We start from the raw sequence: 12,604 nt of genomic DNA on the forward strand, positions 1-12,604 counted from the left end.
GATGGTTAAATATTGGTATAGCACAGTTTTGTAAGTCAAGGAGTTTTCACACGCTCCTTAGTTCTTTCCTGGGTTGGTTATTTATTGTTTGGGTACTATTACAAAAGGTGTAAAATAACCTTTTGTAACCAGAGGCGTCTTGAAAAGCTGTTGTGTAGGTAGACATACCTGTTACCTAACCTGTTTTAAAAATCTTAAATTACCTGTTTTAAATTTCTTAGCAAATCTGTTGCAACAAGTGTTACAGTAGTCAGTGACCCTTACTGTTGCTATTGAAATCAGCTTTGCTGAAAGTACTCGGTTTGAGTACCTGAGTATCTCAGCAGATACTTAGAAAAACACTGCGTGTTGCAGATAGCCATCATCTTGATTTTCCTGAAGTCCTTCAGGTCTTGCATTCAGTTTGGTTTCATTGAAATACAAACTGATGACCCGTGGCAATTGTTGCAAAGACTTTCTGAAGATGAGCAGAGGGCCGGTATCTTTAGGCTGGGTGTGATCTTAGACTTCTGCAGTGTGCATGTGAATTACTGTGATAGTGACCAGTCCATACGTGTGAATGAAACGGATAGGATTTGTAGTCAATCTTTCTGAATCCTCCTGTATTCATAAGAAACCCTCAGCTTTAGGTCCTTAGGACTATAGGCTGAGCAATCTTCTGCCTTTGGGTTAAAAGTTAACCGTCTTACTGGTAAGGAACACAGTAACCAACACAGCAGTAGAGTGGCTTGACAACTACTAAATTCACAGAATCTTAAATATTCCTTAAATAGTTTTGTGAATACATGTTATATTATCTGGATTTGTCTTACGCACTTTTTTTAAAGATCATTTGTTCCTGTGTCTGGAAATGCTAATGGCCTGATGAGGCCTTTTAATGTATAGAAACAATTCAAACTACGTGTTTTTATTGGAAGAAGGCTTTTACAATGTATTTTAATTGATTAAAGTAACATGGTTTTGAGAGAAGGGAATAGACGTGTTTAAGTCTACAAGTCTCTTGATCACTGCTGAGGAAACTGAAGTGTCAATACAGTATTCACATCTAGATTAAGCCTTCATTTTCTAAAATTGTTCAAGAGTCTGTCTTAACCAAATCATCTTTTAAGACCAGCACAAGTTTCAGGGTTTCCATTTAGCTGATACCTGTACTAGTTTTCATGTTTCACAGGCTTAAGCAGGGTTTGCCTGTGTCATAATTGTTAATTATGTAATTCCTGATGCATGGTAACTTGAATGGTGAGGTTTTGAGTAGTGAAGACCCAGTCCTCATGACAACAACACAGAAGAGGAAATTGGAGACACCATTATATTGGGATGAGTCAGATACCAGGAAAGGAGTTAAATGGAACAAGTGAGTAACAGATGCAGTGGAAGACTTTTGTTACTAAAGACAGCGCACATGTTCTTCGCTAGTCCTTAACTCATCTGCTGTTGCACATGTCTAACTAATCTGCTGTGGCAAATTGTCCCTTTTCCTGACTTCTCGTTGCTGGTTCAGTGATACTGTGCTTGTGCCTAAATTCATGGAATCATAGAATGGTTTGGGATGGAAGGGACCTTAAAGACCATCTAGTTCCAACCCCCCTGCCATGGGCAGGGACACCCTCCACTAGACCAGGTTGCCCAAAGCCCCATCCAGCCTGGCCTTGAACACTGCCAGGGATGGGGCATCCACAACCTCTCTGGGCAACCTGTTCCAGTGCCTCATCACCCTCACAGTGAAGAATTTTTTGCTTGTATCTAACCTAAATCTACCCTCCTTCAGCTTAAAGCCATCACCCCTTGTCCTATCACTCCATGCCCTTGTAACCAGTCCCTCTCCAGCTTTCCTGTAGGCCCCATCAGGTACTGGTAGGCTGCTATAAGGTCTCCCCGGAGCCTTCTCCAGGCTGAACAACCCCAACTCTCTCAGCCTGTCTTTGTAGGAGAGGTGCTCCAGCCCTCTGATCATCTTTGTGGCCCTCCTCTGGACTCACTCCAACAGCTCCATGTCCTTCTTATATTGGGGCACCCAGAGCTGGACGCAGTACTCCAGGTGGGGTCTCATGAGAGCAGAGTAGAGGGGCAGAATCACCTCCCTCGACCTGCTGGTCACACATCTTCTGATGCAGCCCAGGACACGGTTGGCTTTCTGGGCTGCGAGTGCACACTGCCGGCTCATGCTGAGCTTCTTGTTCACCAACCTCCCCAAGTGCTCCTCGGGGCTGCTCTCAATCCATTCTGTGCCCAGCCTGTAGTTATGCTTGGGATTGCCCTGACCCAGGTGCAGGACCTTGCACTTGGCCTTGTTGAACTTCATGCAGCTCACATGGGCCCACCTCTCCAGCCTGTCAAGGTCCCTCTGGATGGCATCCCTTCCTTCCAGCGTGTTGACTGCACCACACAGCTTGGTGTCATCGGCAAACTTGCTGAGGGTGCAAACCCTTTGGCAGCAGACTGCAGGCCACAGTTTGCTTTCACTTGGAGGGATGTCCAGTACACCTGGAATTGACTGCCCCAGGGGTGGAAACACACCCCCATGGACTGATCCAGACTGCACTGGAAGAAGGTGAAGCTCCAGAACACCTGCAATACATTGATGATGTCATCGTATGGGGCAACACAGCAGAAGTTTTTGAGAAAGGAAAGAAAATAATCCAAATCCTTATAAAAGCCAGTTTTGTCATAAAACAAAGTAAAGGTCTTTGTGGGGGGTGGAAGCTGTCTCAGTCAAAGTAAATTCCTTTTGGAAAAAAACCAAGCTGTATCAGTCAAAATCTTGAGGGGATGAGAACAGAATAAAAGATGAGGGAGGCAGAGGAAGACATGTGAAAGGAAGAAGGGTATAGTCCAGACTAAGCGCAGACACACAGAAAGATGTTGCTGGGGAACAAAAGTGGAAAGACATTTAAACAGAGGCAATAGAACAAGAGTCAACCAAGAGCTTTGTTCCTCTCCACTTGTAATCAATGAAACACTGTAGTAACCTTAACTCTGTGCCTTCAAATATTCTAAAATCTGAAGGAAAAGGTAAGAAACAAAAGCAGTCACACATCTGCTTCTGCTCAGCAGGACAAGGATTTCCTTTGTTTCAGCAAGAGCAGGTAAGGAACGCGTAAATGAGAAGTCTTTCCCTCTGTACGTTGCAAGTCTCGTGAAAAGGGCTCTTTGTTATTCTTCAAGTTTTCCTAAAAGCTGTTTTTGTTTAATACAAGAAATGTCCCTGCTCTGAAATGAGAATATGTGACTGCTGTTGTAGTAAGAAAGGCTTAAAATTACTTTCCATGTAAGTTAAAAGCCTATTTTTTTCAAACAATTACTGACTTAAAAACAAAAAGAATCCCCACAAATTAGACACCTACAAAGTAAGATCACCTTGGAATGCTATTTAGCACATCATGGAAAAGTTCTGTCTTAACAATGAAGATTGTGTCACACTTAGTGTGCCGCCTGCCACTTTCTGGAATCGCGATGGTTTACGCTGAGCCATTACTGGGCAGCACTAGCTCCTGACGACTTGCAAACAAAATGGAATGAATCCAGGTGCAGATTGCCTGCTCTTGCTTCCCAGCCCCCCTCCCTGAATTTTAGGCACTGATGAACTTGAGTACTCTTTCATCATCTCCTCACCCAGCCGTGATGTCATTGTGTTAGGACGTACCTGAGAAGTCATGCGGAAAACAAAAAGCTCCCCATTGTAGTAAAGGAGAGCTTGTGCTTCACAGGAACAAGATAAATAAGGTAGTTCTGCAAAAGGGAGCCTGGCTCATGACTGGAAATGTCCCTTTCTGACAACAAATACTGTTTCAGCACGGGCTCAGTCCACACGCTGACTCTGCTCAGTCAAGCCATCCTGTACTGTGTAACTGAGACTCTTGCATGGTTTGGATTTTACACAGCTGCCCGAAGTCAAGATCTGGTTCCTTGTACAACCTGTGGAAGACATTTTGCACAAGATGTTCTGGTAAAACAAAACTTTTTTTTTTTTTTTAATGGGAATATCAATGTGTTTAGCTGAAAGGGGTGGTGAGCACTGGGGAAAGAGGAGGTGGCTGCTAGTAGAGAAATGAGTTGAACATATGTTTAAAAGACCAAATGAACTAATATAATGCTTTCATTAGTGAACTTTATTAAAGAATTAATGAATGTGCACAGAAATAATTGTGACTTAATCTGCAGTCTTGCACTATCTTAATTTACCTGCTCGTCCAACAGCAGATGTTTACTATATATTATGTTTAAAATAATGTATTATCTCTTGGTGAGACATAAATTACTAACCTGAAGCTTCCTTTGTGTTCCAGGTTTCTAGGCAGAAATTGTTATTTCAGGCTTCCTGGGAAAAATAGACTAATAAACCATCTGATAAGTAGTCCCTTTGACAGCATAATGCAGGCACCAGGCTCTGTTCCAAAGCCTGCTGAAGTGAATGAAAAGATTCCCCCTGACCTCCCTGATCCCCGGATTACAAACTAAATGGGTGGCTGCACAGTTTGCCTGACACAACCCAACTGCGGGGGGGTTTCTGAAAGGGGAGGGGGGGCTCTGCACGCACCCAGCCCCTCCTCAGTTTGCATTGCTGATCCTGTGGCTCTGTGGTAGATCAGATCAGCCCTGCGACAGAACTGAAAACTGATTTAGCAAAAAAAAAAAAAAAATATATATATATATAGACAAGAAAAATACACTGGAAGCTGAGTAACTGTGAGCACTGAGATGAAGACGGAACTACCCCGTGTTAGTAGTTCCACGTTTGTTAGATCAGATACATGAAGAACATGATGGTTTAATCTAGGAAAGTTGTTTGAAAAGACAGTTATCTATGTTTTTGGGGAAGCGGGAAGTTTCTTGTATCTCACGCTAGTCATAGTGACAAGTCCTGTAACGCCTGTCCATTCCCCGATGAAGCAGGACTGGTGTGCTCCTCAGTGAGCAAGACACAGGTATCTGCTGCCCTCTTGGTCCTGCAGAGGAATCCTCCTCTGAAGTTTGCTGTCAAAAATGTCTAGAAACAGAAGATAAGGACCCGAAGCACATGAGTAGAAAGGTTCAAAGGGAAACAAGAATTTTGAAATGTGTGGTTTAGTAGAAGGAGGTGCTTTTTGGCCCGGCTGAGCTGTAACCAAAATGCCTTGCTCAGGCAGCTGCTTAACTCCTATGGGAAGAGAGTGGATGGCATAGAGAAATTAATGAGAAGATCAAGAAGAATAACTGAGAACTGGAAAGGGGAACTAAGCAAAGGAAGATAGGAACGGGGTCTTTAATTTACCAGCTGCAGATGGGCTCAAATAGGTGTGAGCCACAGCACAAGAGAGAGGACGTAGTTTGGTCCTCACTTTCACAGTGTTCTCACAAAGGGGATTGCCCATCCTGTTGCAGAAGAGTGAGGTTGATGCTAAAATCTGTGACACTTCTGAACCTTAAAACCTCCTTTGTTGCGAGGCATGGCTCTTCCACAAATTTGGCACTGGATATCTACCTAGGTACAACTTCCCTGTGCTGTCAGCTGCAGGCATTATCCCCGGTTTTCCTTCGGAGCTGCCAGGTTATGTGTGCCGGTAGCAGCTGCTCCCTCTTGGCCTGGGGCTGCCGCTGATGGGATCCGCAGTGCTGTTGTTCGTCAGGGGAGCCCCCAGCCCGGAATACTTACCTAAACTCAAAGAACTAATAATGTAAATATCAGCCCCTTCAAGAGGATCAGTCTGTCCTCCCTCTTAACCAAGAGAGGAAGAAAACCAAGTGTGTGTGGGGGGAGTCCAACGGGACCGTGCCTGTTCACTGACCCAGTCTGTTCTTCTCTGCAAGTCATTATTTGTGCTGGCCTCCAGCGTGTCCCTGAGCAGAACAAACTGGAAATGGCTTCTGTTTCTTATTTGTGTCAAACTGCAGCTGTACTTGGACAGCTTTTTAAAGTTTTGCTCAACTCCTTCAGGAGTTAAACTGAACTCGAAATAAATACTGCTTCAGCTCCCTGTTCCTGAATAGAAGTAATTTGAAAGCCTGAGTAAGGAAGCATCATTAACAAAGCGTGACTTCAACCCACAAACGACTGTTTTTCTTCACATCCCAGCTGAGACATGATCCAATATGCAAGAAAGTCTTCAACAAGAAGCGCAAGCCCTTCAACTCTTTGAAACAGAGACTGCAGGGAACAGAAATCACCACTGTGAAGAAGCAGCCCCCACAAAAGGTATAGTTAAAAATTGAAGTGTGTGTGTTATCTCCATATGAATTCTTTCATTCAGTAACGCTATTGTTTCCTCCAGGGACAAAGCCTGGATGCTGTGGATGAGTCTCACATATGTGCTTGACTCACTGCCAAATTCTTTCCTCCCCTTCCCTGTGCTGCTAGTGTTTGTGAACATTTCTCCATTCAGAAGCCAAACCAGTAGGTGTCATGACTACTCTGGGCACAGAAGTGTCTCTGCTCTTCTAGGAAATGTTTATGTATGTATTTTAAAGACTATGTGAGTCTCTGGCAGCTTCCTCTTCCCTTAAATCTGAAAGAAAGCAAAGGTGGTTGGTGCATGAATAACCCAGGTTGAATCTGAGAGCTGTCAGTAACCCCAAATCTTCCATGGATGAAGCTACAGAGATTTCACTGCTATTCAACTCAAGAGTTTAAAAATGTATTTAAATTGAACTTATTAAGAGAGCTGGAGGGGAAGAGGCTTAAGCTCTTACTGGAACAAGGTTTTTATCAAGCATTGTCAGAGAGGAGGGGAATACATATGGACATGCATGTGTATAATTTTACCCAGATGCTAAATCACTGCTGATTTGGTATCCATGCAGGCTGCTGTTGTAAAATGTCCTTTAAAATCAGTTGTGGAAAGAAACAGAAGTGCACAAAAGTTTAAAGCAAGAAAGGTTTAAAGCACTCTGGCAAGTGGAGGAGAAGGGAAGGCGTTGGTCACAGTACTGTTTCTATTCCCTCTTAAGGGCTCTTTGGTCTGCCACAACCAGGGTGTTTTGTTGGAGGGCATTGTTCTTTTATTCATGTTCTGGTGCTGTCAATAGATGACAAAGGACTAAATCAGCTTTCCTATGCCTTTCAAAAAAAGCAAATTTCTTTTGTTCGTAATGTTTTTCTTTTCCCTAGGAAAGGAAGAACCCTCACTCTAAGATTTTTCTCTGTCCCTTGCAAGGGATACAGTTTGTGTCTTCCTTTATTTCCATTACAGAATCAGCCAGGGAAGAAATCTAACTGGAGGCAGCACCATGAGGATTTTATTAATACTATTAAATCAGCAAAGCAGTTCACAAAAGCTCTGAAGGAAGGCCAACCTCTTCCGCCTCCTCCCCCGCCAAGCATCAATCCAGGTTTGTGGTCTACTTTATCTTATTACTGATCTTGTACTGATGTTTGATAAAGCACTGACCTCTTATTAGCCACAGATGGGCTACAGTTTTACACCCCCCGGCACAACACAACATGAACATTAATATTAATTCCCTCTGTACTCTCTAGTTTTCAGCTGTATTTCTTGGCTTAAATTGAGTAGGAGTGCAATGTAGAGGTGGTGGGGCGGAAGAGAAAACTAACCATACCTTTTAAGTTTAAAAGCAGCAAGTTTGGGGTCTAATATTAGACAGTGCTTTGGGAGGAGAGTTGGGGTGCCTGTGTTCTAGCACAGGCTGTACCACAGCATAACAGAGGGTGAAATACATCCCCTCACCAAACAACTGTAGCACACGCAGGCTTCCCCACTCCCATCTGCCCCCTTCTCCCATGTAGTTAGGGGAAGTCGGTCAGAAAATGATGGGTCTGGTTTACTGCTAGTACCAGGTGTGGTGTCTGCACAGAACTCACTGTGTTAGAAGTTACAGATCCAAAAAGATGCACATACAGCCAGTATTTCTTATGCTTTGTGATTTATGAAATGTGGGAGCAATCTTGGAAAGGGTCTCAGTGGAGTCCTGCCTGAGTTAGGAAGGCGGAGGGAGGGAGGGAGGGAGTAAGGGGGAAGGGGGGGCTCTCTGGGCTCACTTCCAGAGCAGGAATTCGTGACGGATAGGAAAAACAGCTGCTGTGATTCCAGCCTTTCTCCTCTTCTAGATGACAGCAATGCAGTATAAGCAGGAGGACGCATCTTCCTTCCTTGATTGGGGTTAAGCTCCTCTCTGAATTTCCACTGCTGAATTCTTTAATGACTCTGTTATTTCTTGTCTGACTCTACCGACTCTAAGAGCAGACCCCTCCCTTTCCTTCTCCCTCTTGGAGGAAACCAGGTTGTGCAAGAGCAGCGCTAGTTGTGCAGAAAGGAACTGGAGAACTGCTTTTTAGGAAAGACATTGCTGAGGGGCCTAGTGAGGATGTATATCCTGTACTACAGGACTGTATATCCTGTACTACAGGACTGGAGAGAAAGCACATGGATTGTGAGGAGGTGAGGGAGATACTCCCCTTCCCTCTCTTCCTTCTTCAAATAGAGCCCAAAGCTCCCCATTCTCCCCTGAAGTGCCAGGTCCCCCTGCCACCCCCCCAAAAGCCAGGCATCTGCCCAGTCTCGTCCTCCCCTTTTGTCTTCAGAGCCATTTTGCCCACGCTGCTGGTCTGCGGCTGGCTTTTGGTGGCTGCTTGGGCCGCCTTTTCTGGGGTGTTACTGGGAGAAATGATTTGTAAAGATGCTATATCTGTAATATTAGGACAAGGACATTTGGGCTGCTTTTGTAAAAGGCACAGGGCGGGGAGGAAGGGTCTGAGGACAGCAAGGGCAGTGCGAGGGCTGAATGTGACTGCACTGACCCCGAACACCAGCCATTCATTGAAAACATGTAGGACTGCACCAGTGACAAAGGCAGCTGAACAGCTTTTAGCAGAATCAGGACTGTAACACTGTCAAAAACGACTCTAGGAAGCATTGCTGTGTGTTCTTCACCATGCTGCTTCACACCCAGAAACCCGGCTCTGGGATGTGCCTCTGCTGGAGGGGCACAGCTGATTAAGCAGTGTTTTGTCAATGTCTAAAGGAAATGGATTTTGTGAAAACAGCTGACAATCTTAATGACCAGTCTTCAAAAGTAGTCTTAAAATCATTGGTTTAGACTACTTGAGGAATTTCTAATATCACTTTTTCTGCAGATATGTTGTGAGGTTGGGGGTAGGAATGGGACAAAGATAATACAATCTGCTTTTACTAATCCCCAAGGATTTATTTCTGAAAGCAATTACTGTTTGCTGTGTTAGTACCATAAGCATATGTTTTGGGATCTCAAGTGCTTTTCTAGAGGAGGGCTTTGTAGTTCTCCTAAGCTTGTACTTTGGGAGCTGATGGGAACTCACCATGGTCACCTGCTGATGGAGCCAGGTTTTGAACTGCATCTTGAGTGCTCCAGTAAAGCAGGGCGATTCTTCTCTTGTGGTGTATAAACTGTGACACAAGTTGTTCCTTTCTTATTTTCAGACTATATTCAGTGTCCACACTGCTCAAGAAGATTCAATGAGGCTGCAGCACAGAGGCACATAAAGTTTTGCGAAGAACAAGCTGCCTGCCGTGCCTTTGCTGCAAAGACCACCAGACGCGCTTTGGTAAGCAAACACGGTTGCACTTGTCTTATCCTGGAGGCAGATTTGCTAAACTAGTTTATGGTGAGTAAAGACCTATATCAATATAAAACTTAAGATTCCAGGGAAGTTGGTAGACTCTTCAGACAAGACACTTGCTGAGTATCAGCTAGGAGTTCCCCGAAACTGGAGCCCTTTGTCTGATATAAAAAGGGACAGAATGCGATAGTACGAAAAAGTTGGACAACAATTTCTTCAGACTCTTCTGCAGTTGGATTCCAGGGTAACAGCTGTAGGGAAGCAGAAACTTGGCAGCTTTTGCAAGACACAGAGAAAGTGCTTCCCGTTCATTAGGGCTCCCTGCTGTTGGCAGGTTTGCTGTTCCCTGCAAATATACAGCTGATTTACTCCCTGGTCCCTAGACACAAGGCCAAAGGGCTAAGTCCCTCTGGGGAACTGGAAAAGTGGAGCTAATTGGTAGTGTCTTGAAGTGAGTTCCTATTTTATTACAGAAAAAAAAAAAAAAGGTAAACCGTTCCTTTAGGAGAGTAGTGATTTCTTTAATTTTTTTTTTTAAGATATTTGAAAATCTTTTACCTATTTTGGGCAGGAAAAATGGCTTCCAAATGGGGGTGCACCCCAAGGGGGTGCACCTTTTTTCTGTTCCTTCTCATTGCTTCACCAATGATTTGGAGAGTTGTCACCAGGCTCCGTAAGCTCCTTACTGGAGTTGAGTGTGTGTTGTGCATCTTCATTTACTAGGGCAAGCAACCAGTGACTCAGAGAAAACCCCCAACCTTAACAACTGCTGTGTTACCCCTTCAGAAGACAGAACAAGAAGGTGCCAATACAGTCGAACCTAGGCCAGGTATGGAGTTCATTTAGCCATGTTTGAATTTTTTTTTTTTTTTTTTTTTTTTTGCAAGTCCAGGCCTTGACATGAAATCCTACACTCATTTCCATACAACACTTGTTAGAAATGAGAAGGGTCAGAAATTTCCAAGTGGGTGTTGCTGATATTGAATAGCTTTCCAAGTCATTATCCTGATCCACTGTGCTGAGTGTATTCACAGAGATTTTTACGTGGGTTCTCAGGAGGGGCTTCTTAGCTTTTTCAGTTAGAGGTCCTCAAACAGAAGTGTCTATATAGACCTAAAATAGGCAGTCTGGCTGTGAGGTTCCTTCTGTTCCATAAAGGACTCCATAACCTTTAATCTTCGATGTTAAGATTTATTCCATCTTCTTTATCTTAAGCTCATTTAGATGAAGCATCAAGCTTTGTATCTTGTTTGACTTTCTCCCTGTCGATTCAGCCTTAAAATTAACACAACCCCACCCCTAAAACAGTTCCCTCTAAGCAGAATTCCACAGAATATGTTTGCTGGCACCCATTGCTACTGGTAATCCCATACTCAGTCTATGTTTAGAAGCTGTTTTATAAGAGTTATTTTAATGGTTATTTGAAGTATAGCCTGTGAATGACAATACTTGCTGCTCTTTGTATCAATGTCTTTGATCTCTACATTTCTGGGGTTTATGTTGAATTCATGTAGGTTATGATTTTTTATGGCAAATAAATTTTTTAAATAATGATCTGCAGAGACCTCTCCAGGAATACTGCAGAAAACCAGAAAATCTTTGGGTGTATCTACTGGAAAAAAATCTTCAGGAAAGTTTGGGTAAGAAATACATTTTGATTTCAACATTGTAACATAAAAGGATCTCATCTGTTTTTGTTATATACAATATCCTGTTGCAGTGTTTGCAGTATGAACTTCTTTATATTAATTAAAGCAATCGATTGCCCTGAAAAATTTTGCAGAGCCCAGTCCCCAGTATAGGCTGCTGAGAGGAGTCATTTCAGTGTTAAATGTTCTCTGATTTGGAGCAACTCCATCTCAGGTAGGCAGTGACTGTGTTCTGCCGTTAAAGCCATCTTGAGATTTGCTTCTTGGTAGTGCAAACCTCTCTAGCAGGTCTTGTGCTCTCGCGATGTGCTTCCGTTGTCTGAGTGAGGAAGATGGCAGCAACCGTTTCAATAATCACGATGTCAGGATGACAGTGTGGAGGTTCTTCCTTCTCCTCAATGCTCACTTTCCCAGACCACGATACTTGGTGCTTCTGCTCTTCAGACCACGTAACTGGAGTTGTTCCCATCTCGGGCCATGCAGAGCGATGTCAGAGCATCAACAAGGCCTTCCAGCCCCTGCTTAAGGTGGTTGTGGTGCTGTTGTACAAGGGAATGGCTCAGATGATCAGCACCTTGTACCCTTGTGAGATGCATACCACTGCAGAAAATGAGATCCTGGCAGGAAATGTGGCCAAGACGGATTCCCTGTAGCTGGCAAGATATTTTGAGCCTGGAAGATGAGCTTGTAAGTGTGCTTGGAGTCTGGGATGGCTGGTAATGTGCAGAAAACAGTCTGTGGCAGAGACTCACATTCAAAGTCTTTGCAGGGTCCTTGTATGTGGAATTTAGCTGTCCTTGACTACTGCTGGTCAGTGGCCAAATACCTTCAACTGTGGGGAAGTCTGCAGTGGGCATGGGAGTGTTCAGTCCACAGTGCCGTCAACAACTCTACCTGCCTCCTTGATTTTGCCAGCTACAGGAAAAACCGTTGACAATACCAAGTGGTCTCATCTGGTGTTCTCCACTCCCCAGATTACCTGCGACTGTTAACAGTGTAATAACTCTTATGGTTATCACGCAGGCTCTTGCAGACCACCAACAGGGATTTATTGATACCATCATCATTCTCCAGGTTTAGCCACTGAACTCTGAACCTTGGGGCTTGACAGGCTTGGGGAGGACCCTCTTTCCCTAGGGTCACCGGCGAGCCCAGGTACTGTGGACGATGCTGCCTGTCCTGGGCCATCCAGACAGAAAAGGGTTTGGGTGGTTCGATCAGCAACGCAGAGGTTAAAAAGTGCCTCTGGCCACCTTGCTGACAGGTAGCAGATCCTGAACAACAGGCTAGATGCTAGTGTGCCCAACTCCATCAAGATTCCTGGGGTAAGATGCACAACCATCAAGAGAAGAGTGGGGGAAACTTCTATCGCAGGGGGGTCCCAGGGAGAATGAAAGCTGTAGTGGCTTCATGCCCAGCCCCCTCG

General features: G+C 44.2%; 1 protein-coding gene across 1 annotated transcript; it reads left to right on the forward strand.

Moving 5' to 3' along the window:
* Position 1: 1 nt before the first annotated feature.
* On the forward strand, positions 2 to 11,594 carry ZC2HC1B (zinc finger C2HC-type containing 1B). Its single transcript, XM_054820774.1, has 8 exons — positions 2 to 30; positions 1,287 to 1,354; positions 3,882 to 3,946; positions 6,053 to 6,172; positions 7,167 to 7,305; positions 9,390 to 9,514; positions 10,253 to 10,358; positions 11,091 to 11,594. Exons 1-8 carry the CDS (start codon positions 2 to 4, stop codon positions 11,171 to 11,173), a joined length of 735 nt encoding a protein of 244 aa, XP_054676749.1. The 3' UTR covers positions 11,174 to 11,594.
* Positions 11,595 to 12,604: the final 1,010 nt, after the last annotated feature.

This window comes from Grus americana, chromosome 3 (genome assembly GCF_028858705.1).
Source record: "Grus americana isolate bGruAme1 chromosome 3, bGruAme1.mat, whole genome shotgun sequence".
NCBI classification, from domain to species: Eukaryota; Metazoa; Chordata; class Aves; order Gruiformes; family Gruidae; genus Grus; species Grus americana.